Raw genomic sequence first — 13,779 nt, 5'->3', positions numbered from 1 at the left:
CGGCCTTTTTTCCGATTCTCTCTTCCAGGTTTCTGCTGACTCGAGGTCCCCCCCCTTCCCTCCTCCCATTCTACTGCTTTCACTTTCCGGGTTTGGAGCGCGGCCGCTACCCAGGCAAGCGCTCGCAGGGGATTCCAGGTGTCCGCGCAGGAGATCGCCTTTCTTCGACCTCCGCCTTCGGCGCGCCTTTCCAAAAGGCACTTCCAAGCCCCCTCCCACGCGTCCTCCTCCGCTCGCCTTTGGGAGCGACTCGACTCTTTCCTGTTTCATCAAACAGAGCGGCGGCGGCAAGAAGAAGAAAGGTCCTGCTGGCTCTTCCCTCCCGCCACCCAGAGTGGAGCCGCTTCTCCTGCGCCTTGGCCGAGACAGCCGCCCGCCGAGCAAAGGCTCTCCTTGGCTGCTGAGGTGCAATGTACCTGTGGCGCCTCCTCTTTGACCCCTCGGCCAACTGCAGCTCCCACACGTGAGCTTCGCTTCTCTTTGTGGGCTAGCCATTCTTCCGAGGAGGCTGAGCTTCCCGGGGTCGGGGCGGGGGAGAGCTCCAGTTTTCTTTTGGATGCAGTTTGCTTTCCCCCAGGCCAGCGCAAGCCCCTCTCTGAAGAGCCCGAGATGCCTTTTCCTCTGAGGACGGTGGCGCCCCTCAAGCTGTGCCGCTTGGAAGAGGATAAAAAAGAGTCCGATCCGAGGGACAAAGAAGGGCACGCCGGGCGAGGCGACGGGGGGCTCCTCTTCGGCTCCCTGGAGGAGGTCTGCTCGCATTCGCTGGTCTCTCTGCTCTGGCAGCTCTCCGACCTCTCCCGCTGCGCCAGCGAAGTCTTCGGCGGCATCCAAGAGCAAGCCGACAGCCTGGGGCGCCGCAGCGCCCACCTCCAGCGCCGCCTGGATTGCCTCAGGTCTCTCGCCTCCCGCCTGGATCACCGCAAAGTCAAAATCCGTGAGTGAGGCGCCGCTCTCCCGCCTAAACCACTTGGCCGGCAAGCTGGGGGAGGGCTCGTGCGTGGCCCTTCTGGGCAGTCGCTGGTGGCCTGAGCGCGTGTCTGGGTTGCGGGACGGCAACTTGGGGGGAGGCCTTGAGTACAAAACTTGTTTGAAATCGCGGGGAAAGAAGACCTTTAGCGCGCCCCAGATGCGGCCACCTCATTCTGACCAGGCGGAGGGGGTCGGGTTCATCAGTCTTCCCACTAGCTTGACCTTCAGCGGGTTGTTGTAGGAGAGGCTGTTGCAAGCTGGACAGGCTCCACGGGTTTGGTCACATTGCTGGGCTGCCTCTTCCAAACAGATCCAAACGCAACAAAACGTTACGAAAAAAAGGCAGGGAGGAGTTGTTTCTTCTGTAGTGGGCCAGGGAGGATGGGTGGGACTGCAGTATCTTCACACGTTACACCCAAGCACGTGTTCTTTGCTTTCTGTGTACCCAGTGAAAGGTGGGTACTTGTCAGTTATGTTGGCCTGTTATATGCTTTCTCCGCTTCCCCAACATGGAGGGCCCTCCTTTTTGAGAAAAAAAATGATGTGAGGAGCAGCCTGAGATGGTCTTACTAATGAAACGTTAAACATTTCCATTAAAAAAGAGACATTGGACCAGATCTTTAAAAAACATTTATTTACTCTAGAGACAAAAGTTAATGAAACAATGAAGTTCAAAACCAATTTGTGTATTAATTCTTTGGGCACTGGGAGTGGCGGGGGGGGGGGGGAGCTTAATGATTCTGGAACCCTGGGCAAAAGTCCAGGATGGGGATCCAGGGTTACTGCTTTCTCACTATGACCCCAGGGAGGAGTGGACCTCACCTCATGAGAGGTGGATGGGAGCTGCGGTTGGAAGCCCAAGCCCCAGATGAGGCAGATGCAAGAACTGCTTCCCCACCCCTGCCTTTGAGGGGGCAGGACCATGGGCAGTCAGGGAAGGTGCCCCTGTTGCCCATAGTCTAAGACTGCCCCTGGGAGCTTCGTTGTATCAGTGGTGAAGTTGGCTACTGGTGGCCCTTAAAACATCCATATTTATTATCTACTTCTTCAAAAGCTTCTCAGGTGTTAAAAGACATGCAGTTAATGGACATTTTACTTGATGAGAGGAATCTTGTTTTGGTCATTTAGGTACTGACATATCTATCCTCTGGGACCATGGACTGTTCCATTCCTGAGCAGGGACAGTACCATAGTGCTTTGAAAAAACCTGTTAATAGGCTTTGAAAAGTGGCTTTATTCATCTTCAGTGTAAACAAAACATTTTAAGTTACAAGAGTTAGAGATTTCTCTAGGAGTGCTAATAAGACCTCTTAGAGCATATTGAATATAGCCCAAAGAAAGCCATTTATTTACTTCATTTATACTTCACTTTTCCCCCCAACAGGGATCCAAAGTGGCTTACAACCTTCTTCCCTCTTCCATTTTATCCTCACAACAACTCTCTGAAGTAGGTTAGGCTGAGAGTGTGTGACTAGCTAAAGGTCACCCTGCAAACTTCCGTGGTAGAGACCTCGGTCTCCTATATCCTAATCTGATTACATTAGAGTGTGTTGGTTATTAAGCTCCACTGGAACAATGGGGAATTAATGCAATTTTTTTCTGTATTATGCATGTTGTTTATTAAATCATGCCTACTAGCATTTTTACAAATGAGGCTAAAGTCAGCATTTTAATTTTCTTTGTGTGAGCTGCTCTGATCAGAATGTGCTTTTGACTTCTGGTTATGAAAAATGTGCATAGCTGGGCTCTGGCAGGCCTCCCTCGGGAGGGAGTTCAATAACTGTGAACTCTCCTTTGAGAATACTTTAATAAGATGGTAACTCTTATAAGATGTCTTTAGCTATTCTTAAGAATGTTGAGTGCTTAAAATAAGAGATTCCTCCTTGTACTATATTAACAATATTCAGGAAGGTTTGAATCATGCCCTTTAACCCCTCTCACCTTTTATTTTATAGTTCACTTGCGGTTCACAGGCTTTCCTAATAGAGTGTCTTGTCCTTTATGTATGTATTTACGGATATTTCTGAATGGTTGTTAATTGCTTTATATGCTTTGTGTTTAAAGAAAAGACTCGTATAGAAATATTATACAGACAATAATACTACTTAAATGTTTTTCGTGTTCCGAACCCAACTTTGTTCTCAGGATAAATGTAAGCCATGCTTCTTTTGTATTGTCAGATACCCTGTCATCCAAAGTTTAGAGGTGGAGCATGACATGGTTTTCCCTCTGTAAGCTCCAACTTCATTCCAGAAACTTCGTTGTTAGCTCCTGTGTGCAGAGCAGGGTTAGGAATTTCCTGCTGGCTCAGTGTATTGAAACTTGCAATCTGTGCATGTATATATATGTGTCCTTTCTACCCCTCCCCCTTTTTCAGTTTTGCCATTTGTCCCACAGAGTGAAAAACAAGCTTACAATGTGTGAAAGATAGTGAGCTTGGGAGAGCAGAGAAGCCTGTTTGTCAGCATTTCTGATGGATATCTTTTTTCAGCTTTAATTTAGTAATTAGCCTAAGGAGGATGCTTGGCTTTCTTGCTTACCCTGGGTTTTGTGTGTCCATTTCTTTTAATATACATATATTAATTTGTACATAATTAATTGTTACTGAAGAAGAATATCAATAAAATAAACCCATTCCTATATTTCAAAATAATCTGTAACATGCTTAATAATCTTTCAGAACTTTATACAGGTAATTTCAGTTTGTTTAGTATTTTATGCCCCAATGGGATATTTGATTAAGAGAAAAATAAATCAAAATGTAGCCTAAATATTATATTCATTCATTTTATGTAGTCATTTTTATTGGAATAATATCTGTTAAAATGAAAAGAAAAGAATAAACTGAATGAATATGCAACAACAGTATGTACTTCTTTCCACTGTATAAATTTAAGATAAACCCCCAAACACTAAAAATCATAGACGCACTTATTTTAGCACACCCAAAGCACTGCATGGTATGTCATAGATACAGTTGGTCAGGCGTCAACAGAATTTAACTCTCTTCATGTAGGTTACTTTCAATGCAGTCTTAAGAGGAGTTACATCTTCTAAGTCTACAGTGCATGAAACAAGCCTAAAAATATTTCACTTCCAGATACCATCATGAATTTTTTTAGGATAGTTAGATACCACTTTTGTTTTGAAAATAAGTCAAGAGATATGGTAGACATGCAAGAAAGCAAGAATATATTGGATAGAGATATATGAAAAAATGCAAAAGATACTAAAATGTAAGTTTCCTTAAAAATATGCTCTTAAATATCTTACCAAGCAATATTACAAAAAGACACAGTGAATTATTTAAGTATATTGTGACGGCAGCCAGAGTAATATTTGCAGCAAAATGGAAGGCAGTGAAATGCCCAGACCTGAAGTATTGGAAGAATAAACTGAATGAATATGCAACAATGGCAAAATTAACATCTTTTATACATAACAGACCAATTTCAGAATTTCAAGAAAAATTGAAGGCTTTTTTAAATTATATGGCTGAAAATCAAGAATAAAATTAAATTAAAACAAAGAATGATAGAAGGAAAGAATGAGATTTATATGTTTATTATATGTTTATAATAAAATTAGATAATATATGTTTATAATAAAACTAGCAACTAAGCCCATTTTTTTTAAAAAACGGGCTTTAGAATGGCCCGCTGCAGCATGTAGGAGCACTCCAGGGCTGATGGTGCTGCTCCAGCAGCACTCCTTCTCTCCCATTTGAGGCTGAAGTTGGCCTGCTGCGGAGCGCCAGGGCAGCAAGATGGGCCCTGGAGTGCTCCTGTGCTCCCCAGCTGGCTGATTTTGGGGCCAAAATTGACCCACTGCAGAGCAAAGGAGTATTCCAGGGCTCATGGTGCCACTCCATCAGCATTTCCATTTGAGGCTGAATCAGGCCCATTTGGGGCTGAAATCAGACTGCTGTGGAATGCAGGAGCACTCCAGGGCCTGTTGTGCCACCTCGACATTGTTCCTTCGCTCCACAGCCGACCAATTTCGGCCTCAAAGGGGCCTGCTGTGGAGCATGAGAGCACTGCTGGATCGGCGTGACAGTCCCCGGTGTGCTCCTGCACTCCACACCGGCCCAATTTCCACCTGTTTGAGGCCAAGTTGGACTCATTTGGGGCTGAAATCGGCTCGCTGCAGAGCGCAGGAGCACTCCAGGGCCCATCATGCCACCCTGGCAGCGTTCCTGCACTCCACAGCACAGGAATTCTGAAATCGGCCTGCTGCAGAGTGCGGGAGTGCTGCTGGAGTGGTGTGACAGGCCCTGGTGTTCTCCTGCAGTCCACACTGGCCTGATTTCCACCCGTTTGGAGCCGAAATTGGGCTGGTGTGGAGCACAGGAGCACTCCAGGGTGCATCGTGACACCCAGCCTGCTCGAGGCCTGCTGGGCTGGGCTGGCACACTAGTCCTCCCCGGTGCCTCTGCTGCAGCAGTGGTATGACCTGCCAGAGACCCTGAGGAGGTTGCTGCAGCGATGGAGAAGGGCAGCACACTGGGCCTCCTCGCCTGCTCCTAAGAAAGTCATATTGGCAACGACTCTTTATCCTCATGCAGGCTAGAGTGCGCCTGCATGGGAATAAAAAGTGAGTCTTCACCAATACTACTTGATTTTTATATAGTAGGATGTTATTATTAATAAAATGTTATTAGACATGAAGATAGGTGGAAAAGATAGAATAAAGGTATCTAAATAGAAGTGAATTATTAAAAGTAAATTTAAGTTAATTCCATATAAATGTATGATACTGAATATAAATGATTATAGTCTATATTTTGTTTGTATGTTTGCAAACTGGAATTAAAAAAATAAGGCAAGAGATGCTTTTAAAAATGATTAAGTCTGCTGTGATCATATCAAAATGTCTGCCATACTACATTCTTTAAATATCTCATGAACTAATTGATTTAATGTTCAAGGTCTTGTTTGAAAGGTAACTGAACACTCTAGAAAAAGGTTAACAGCAACAATACTGCAAATACTTTTTATTTTATTTGCATGTTAATATAGATTAGATCTTTTTTGTTTTTTCTTAAGTATGTTACAAAAATTAGTATCAAAGATGAAAATTAGCACAATTTCTACCTTTATGGGTGTAATAAGGATACAGTATTTTTCGAGGTACAGTAGTATTTATGTGCCAAGTAAAAATGCAAAAACATGTCTGTAAACATGATAGAACAGAGAGAAATGACAGAACTTGTTCTGCGAACTCCAACTGCCATTTTCTGGGTGCTAGTTATGAAAACTATCAAATGGATTATGTTCTGATTGATTTAGCACACTTTTTAAAATGCCAAAGGTATTGAACTTGCAACCATTGGCATCACTCAGTGATGTCACAATGTTAGACATAGAAGGGATTTTGTAAAGCTTACTTCGCAAAGCCTGTTTAAAATGTTTTTTTATTTTGATTTGTGTGTGTGTGGGGGGGAGATTTTCGAAGTGTTCAGTGGCCATCCATTCTTGAGCAATGACCTTCACAAGCACGCAAAAGTGCAGCAGGGTCTACTCTTAACATGACAACAATTACTGCAGGACACTAACTTTTGACCGTACTTGCTCACACCCAGAAGTGGAAGATAGATACGGACTATTTTAATGAGAAAAAAATTCTTCCACATTTCCATCTCTAGTTTTACTGGTTACATACTGGCTACATACAGTCAACAGAACACACTGGAATCCTTTTTCGGGTCTGCCTTTTTGTGTTTATCTTTGGACTTGATGATAGTTTTTTTAATGCTATATAATGGAAAATTATTCCATTTGATACCAGGAACTGTCACTTTCCACAATACTAAATGATCTTTGTTGTACACTGAATACTGTTCTTGTCCTCTCTTGTGGGTGTCCATGATGGATTTGAGTGATGGTTCATTCATAACTGTTCTGCTGTTGTCAGTACTGTATTTTGAAAAGGATTACTGTGTTCTTGAAAGACCTTCACAAAATCACAAAAGACCTTCACTAAATTATAATTTTCTGGAAGCATTTGACAAATGAATTTCTATCTTCATGGTATATATTTTCAGGAGATACGGCTTCATGATTCAAGTTAATTACTTCAAACACAGATCATACGTGCAGTTTTAGGACTTGGAATCAGCCATTTATTACAAAGAACTTACATGTTTGTACTGTTAAATTTGAACCAAACCTGAGCAGTTCCTTTGTGTTTTCTTGCTTACAAAGTTTCCTTTTTCAAATTCTTTGGACATCTCAGGGTGAAGTTGTGAGAGCTGTTAGAGGCTGTACATGAAGATGGGCAGCCACCCTGCATAGTTGGCATGTCTAATGCAAACATCCAAGGTCATATATTTTCAAGTGTAGCAAAGAAATTGCAAAAATTGCTTTGGCATGTGCTCTGAATGTATGCAAGGAGAGTTTTCAGTTCCACTGTTGTGTTCCAGTACTTGTACTCACCAGATCCCTGCTACATTTTTCTAGATGACTTGAAGAAGCTTTCTGTCATGTTCTCATCACTGGCCTAAGTTAGCTGCTGAAGGATGTGAAGCCCTGCAAGACTCATTTCATGTGCATATCAGCTTCTTCTTCTAATGTGAGACACCTTCAGGATGCTCCCTGCTCTTCTTGGTGTCGTAACTCCAGACTCTACTAGGTTTTCAGTCCAAGTGCTACCTTCTAACCATGTTGCAGTCATTGAGATTACAGCCATTCCTGTGTGGAAGCCTCCTAGCACGAAAACTATTTGTTTTCCCCATATAGCTCAGGATATTTCTACTGAATTTGTTTAGCAATAACATACATTGGTTGATCTGCTGTTATGACCAGTATCTGTTTAGGATTCATGTTTCTACGAACAGTAATAACAATGTTCATGTTATGATGAACCCAGGATGGAGAACTAATGTTCTCTTTTAGTAGTGGAAGCAGAATTGGTGAACAATTTGTTGCTTTTATGTCTCTTTTTAGGAAAAATGATGCCCTAAAATTCATGCTGGTATCTGGGTGTGAAATATGTTTACACTATTTAATGCTTGTTTAATGCACTACCCCGAAGCCAATGCTTTGGGGTGCATTAAACAAGCACTATTTAATGCTTGTTTAATGCACTACCCCAAAGCCAATGAATTTAGAAGGGTGTTTTGGATTGCCTTATACAGTCGCTCAGTTTTGCTGTCATTACTTATAGCGTCACTGGTTAGTTCCGTATCAAACTGGTAATTACAATATCCCTTCCACCATGTAAGAGCCCTGTGTAACATCTTTCCAAAGCTTGAGTCTCAACTATGTGAAAGTCTTGGATATCTTGAGCAATGCTTGCAATTATTGCAGTATTTCAAGTTGGCACTTTGGATTAATGCCTTTGGCTGGCTAGCAGATCATGAGAGAGAACCAATCACTTGCCTAACTGTATTTAGATTAAATTGGCTACACACAAATTGTGAGAAAATGGTTACTGTTGCACGGTGTTTGAAAATGGATGCACTCCATTTTCTAGTGCCAGGGAGATCAGTTTAAGAACGTCCCAGGAGCCTAGTTCTGTTCATGACTACTGCAGCAAGAGGGAGAAAATGTTCCTGCCTCTCCGCCCCCTGCTATTTTTCCAATCAGAAATGGTGCTGGGAATGTGTGTTGTCAAATGTTTGGCCTTTTAAATTTTATACATTCATGGTGTGGTGTTAATGTTTTGAAGACTGGCCTGCTGTTGATGCCTGTTTAGAAAAATGCATGTAGACTTCTATACAGCTCTTTATCTTACGTTCAAATTATACTGATTAGTTTTCAGTCCCTCTGCTAATGTATAACAGATATCTGGTTTGCAGTTTAGAATTATTTTGATTTACAAAACCATCTTGAACAGTACTTTGTAGCTTATATTAAAGAGGATGCCCCCCCTGAAAGCAGTACACCATGTGAGAACCCACAGGCAAGGGGAGAGGGGACTCGATGCAGCGGGAATTGTCGCGTATGCGTGTTGTGGTGCGAGAGCGCCCTCTACTGTCTGAGAGCTTGAAAAATCCTTTCCGGTGGCTGGCCTGCAGCTGCGCAGTCCCAGTGTGTGCCTGCACGAAGACCTAAACAAACAACAGTTACAGTAAGAGCAACCTGTTTTTATTCATCATGTTCTTTCAAACAAAAAGAAAACTATATGGGATGATATATTAACATAACAAAACATTACTAATGAGGTTGCCAGTACTTTTTGCATGCTTGGAAATTTTGTGGGCATGATTAAAAATTATATAGGCATAAATATAACTCTTATTTTACACCTTTATTGGTACATACAGAAACAACAAAAATCCCATCCAACTATATAAAAGGTAAACTGTATTGGCGATGACTCACTTTTTACCCTTGCACAGGTGCATTGGCAACAACTCTGGCTTCAAGACTGCTGTGAAGTGCTTCCTTTCCGCTGGGAGGGGGCCTGCCAAATCAGTTTTCTAGAGCCTGTTGTATTTTTTCACACAATGGGGTTGTTGCTAGTTATATAGAATAGACACTTCATATGGAAAAAGAACAGAAGATCTTAGGGAGGACGGCAAGAATAAAAATTTCTGTTAGTAGAAATCATTTTATTTTGCAACTATTTCTTGTATAAGATATCAAGGAAAAATGTTATTGTTTATGTTGAAATCTAGTTGTCATTTTATGTGAAACTGGTTGTGATTAAAGTAGTTTGGTATCTAGTTATAGAGTGTATAAATTGGATAGGGGATGATTTATTTTTAATTTGGCATACTCTGTAAAAGTTGATTGTTGGAAGATTCATTGACTATTTTCTAGAAAATACTTTTTCTATGTTTCCTTGAGAACGACTGGTTTCTAGATTTCAAATGCAAAAAAACACAATTTTAAAATCTTTTAGCACCACCCTGTGTTTTTGTCATGCTTCCAAGAGAGAATTCTAGCTGCTTTCATTATTCTACAAGATTCTGGCAATATGCTTGCTCTTCTTGTGTGAACAGTATAGTTATCACTCTGGTGTATTCTTTGATGACATCTTGTTCTTGTATGGAAAGCAAAGCAAAGGCCTAATGGTTTGCTTTTCTTTTTTCTATCAGAGATGATTGTACACAATTCTATGTGGAGGAGCTACTTTGTTGGAAAGAATGCTTCCTCTCCCATTTATTCTAGTGATTCAGACAGCTACAGACAGCTGTAGCTCATGTCTCCTCTATAGTCCTTGTTAGGAAGGAAATGCTGTGCAGTGCAACCAGTGGCTGTTTTTTTTGTTTTGTTTTGAATCAGCTGTTTCCGCAGGGAAGATCCCATATGGCCCTTTACTCTTCCTGTTGAAACAAAAACAATGACTGTGATGGAGGGGTATCCTGTATACTGTATGCGTTACAAAAATAAGAACAGGAATTGAAGAGGAATTTTCTCTTCCATGTCCATCCTTTTCAGTACCTCCTTTGTTTGGTGATTTGCTTGTAAAAACACTTGCCTACTGCTGAAATGTGGCTCTATAGAATGTGATACACCATGAAGTTTACCTGTTTGTTCATCTTCTGTATCTATATTTTCCCCTTTAAAATTTGTCTTAAACATTTTTTTCGGGAAACCTCACTGTCTATTGATGTGTTTGTTGGGCATTTGCCAGTAGTGGGCCAAATTCCTAAGGGACCATTGAAGACTTTGCAAAAAGTTTGGTATGAAGCCTTATATGACCTGTAAGACTGAGCTTTGCCACACCTTTTAAATCCTTACTCTAACATTAATATTCTCTCTTCTCTGTAGATGCCAAGTGTGCTACTCTTAACAGTAAATTGTATCTGTCTCTACTTCACCACATAATAATATGGGGAATGTTGAGTACCGTTCAAATTACGTTAAATGCTTTATTACAAACTCTCCTTAGAAACTGAGTTAATCAGACTCACCAGTCTTCTGCATACCCCCATTCTGTAATTTCGCAAAAGAATCCCTGGGAGCAATCTGTGAGCTGTTACAAATGGTCTAAGTCTTGTTATTTGTCATTTAAAAAAAACTTTATTAGAAGGAAATGATCTTTATGTGAATGTAAATTTTAAAAATATGCTACAAACTCTTTTCAGGCAAAAAACTCTGGGTAGATCCATGTTGCACTGAAGGAAGCCTTCATATGAATGCGTGAATTTCAGTCAGAATTTTGTGTTAGGATGTGAAGATATTTCGTATTGTGGAGCCTGATTTTTTTTTTAAAAAAAGGAGTTAAAATTGAATTTTCTTGCCTTGTGATGTTCTTGTTATCTTGAAAAGAACAATTTTCCTTGAAGAAGTATTAGTACAATGAATGGGCAGGTGTGTTCGTTTACAAAAATATTTCCCTTCCTTCCAGCCAATAGTTCTTAATTTTTTAGTACTCAAAATAGTTTCTTCACATTTTATTTAATTATTATTGCCCAAGTCTTCTTCTAGATAAGCAATGGCATATATAGCCCTGGATACTGCAAGTTGGTATTTTGTTGAACTGAATTGATTGTGTCTGTTTTTCTGCTTCTGAAATAGAATGTATAAACTGTAAGTAAAAAACAAAGTAAAACATAACATAATTTAAAAAGGAAAGTTTATTTCCTCTTTATTTTGTACCATGCCTGCCCAACAGTTCTGTGAAGTAGGTTGTAATGCAGATATTGACTCAGTTATCCAGTGAGCTTTGTAGTTGAGTGGGTGTTTGAAAATGTGCCTCATCCTGTTCTGTGTCCTGCACTCTGTCAGTTCTACTCTTTGGGTGTTTTGATTAATTTGGATCTATAAAGGTAATAGCCTTTTGAAAATAATTATCTTAAGCATGTCTAACTGTTGGGCACTATTTGGGCTTTGAGGCCAAAGAAAGTATATTTTTTTGTCTAGAGGTTCACTTGAAAACCTGCTGCAGTTTGAGTGGTATACTGAAAATATTTATATTGTCCTACTACTGACCTTAGTACTGTCCCTTGATTTATAAAAAATAAATTGAGATTTGCATTTGTTTATGCTTGACTTGCACTGCTGGCATTTCCTTAGGGTGAGGTTGAGTTAGTACTGTGAATAGAAATAAAGGCCAAAAATGTGTGTTTCAAACTCATAGTAACTAGTACTATTAACTCTCCCCAGTTTTTATTGATATGTAGTTTAGGCAATATGTGATGAAACTGTGTTCTTGATAACTATTGATAAATCATAACTACCTGCTAATTACATTAATTAATGGGTACATTAATCAGTGGGTGCAGGTAGGGAACAAATATTTCCCTTGATTGCCACGCACTTGCTGCTTGGAATATTAGAGACTATTCTCTTTAAAAGGTCCTGATTGACTTTGTGAATTTCTGCTATCACTTGTATGTTTATTACACTTATCCCATGTTACAAATGGAACAATTTTATACCTTTCTCATTCTCAACAACAATTATTTAAGATAAAGCATGTCTGTTGTCCTTTCTGAATTGGAAATACTCTGCTGTTTCCTCATTATCATACCAGGTCTTATTTATTTTGTATTGATTTACTTCTCGATTGGTTGGTTTGAATGAAAATGTATACCTTTCTTGTGCTTATAACAGTTTGGCATGTGCTCCATGTTTTCTGTTTGGATTAGCAATGGTTTTGGTTATAGATGGAGACCTTCAAGGGAGGTCCAGTAGGACTTGGAAGGATAGCTTTGTGGGCTTTCTATAGCTGCATCTATGGTTTCTGTTACATAGTGGAGAAGTGTGTTCAGATTTAGATGAAGAGAAGCAGGCTTATATTGTCCCATAACCTGCAGAATGGTAAAAATAAACCCTAAAGCCTGATAATTTGTTCTGATTGTAATGTTTTGCATTGTGGTGAAACCTTTTGGTTCAGGGTGTCATAGTAACTGGAGTGTCATACTAGGATCTGGGAGATCCAGGTTCAGATCCCCATTCTGTGATGGAAGCTTACTGGTTGTTAGACCAGACACACATTCTCAACCTAACCTACCTCACTGGGTTGTTTTGAAAATAAAATGAAGGCAAGAAGAACAATGTAAGCCACTTTGGGTTCCCATAGATCAGTCAGGAAGTTTTTCCTAATGTTAAGCCAAAAACTCTTTTGCTTTAATTTTAACCCATTGTTTCTGGTACAGCCTATTAGGGCAACAGAAAATAAATCTGCTCCATCCTCTGTATGACAGTTCTTCAGTACTTGAGGAGGGCTATCATATCACCTCTCAGTCAGCTCCTCGCCAGGCTAAACATACCCAACTCCTTCAACTTTTCCTCATAAGGCTTGGTTTCTAGACCCCTCACCACCTTCATTGCCTTCCTTTGGACACGTTCCAGCTTGTCAACATTCTTCTTAAACTGTGGTGCCCAAAACTGTACACAGTACTCCAAATGAAGTCTAACTGGAGCAGAGTAAAGTGATACCATCACCTCACGTGAGCTGGACACCATCCCTCTGTTGATAGAGCCTAAAATCACATTTGCCTTTTTAGCTACAGCATCACATTGCTGACTCATGTTCAGCATATGATCTATTAAGACTCTTGATCCTTTTCACATGAGATAGGTCCCCGCATCCTATAAGTGTGCCTTTGATTTTTCCTGTCTAAAAGCAGAACTTTACATTTATCTCCGTTGAAATTCATTTTGTTGGTTTTAGCCCAGTTTTCCATTCCATCAAGGTCACCTTGAATCTTGCTTCTGTCTTCTACTGTGTTTGTAACCCCTCCCAATTTAGTATCATCTGCAAATGTAATGATTATCCCCTCTATTCCTTCATCCATGTCATTTATAAAGATGTTAAACAACACAGGTCCCAGGACTGATCCCTGAGGCACTCCACTTGTCCTCCTCTCCAAGAAGATGAGGAACAATTTACAAGCAGTCTTTAGGTATGACC

The 13,779-nt window shown here is 40.7% G+C and overlaps 1 protein-coding gene across 1 annotated transcript in view; it reads left to right on the top strand.

The window, feature by feature from the left end:
• Positions 1 to 254: 254 nt before the first annotated feature.
• The window catches only part of NHSL1 (NHS like 1), a 238,453-nt gene continuing 224,928 nt past the window's right edge, over positions 255 to 13,779 (top strand). Inside the window, exon 1 of the mRNA XM_054974770.1 lies at positions 255 to 934. Within this exon, the coding sequence (XP_054830745.1) occupies positions 610 to 934 (325 nt within the window). The 5' untranslated portion in view covers positions 255 to 609. The remainder of the gene's footprint in view (positions 935 to 13,779) is intronic.

Source organism: Eublepharis macularius, chromosome 1 (assembly GCF_028583425.1).
Source record: "Eublepharis macularius isolate TG4126 chromosome 1, MPM_Emac_v1.0, whole genome shotgun sequence".
NCBI classification, from domain to species: Eukaryota; Metazoa; Chordata; class Lepidosauria; order Squamata; family Eublepharidae; genus Eublepharis; species Eublepharis macularius.
Note: the sequence above shows the minus strand (reverse complement) of the source record. Positions and strands in the feature narration are given on the sequence as shown.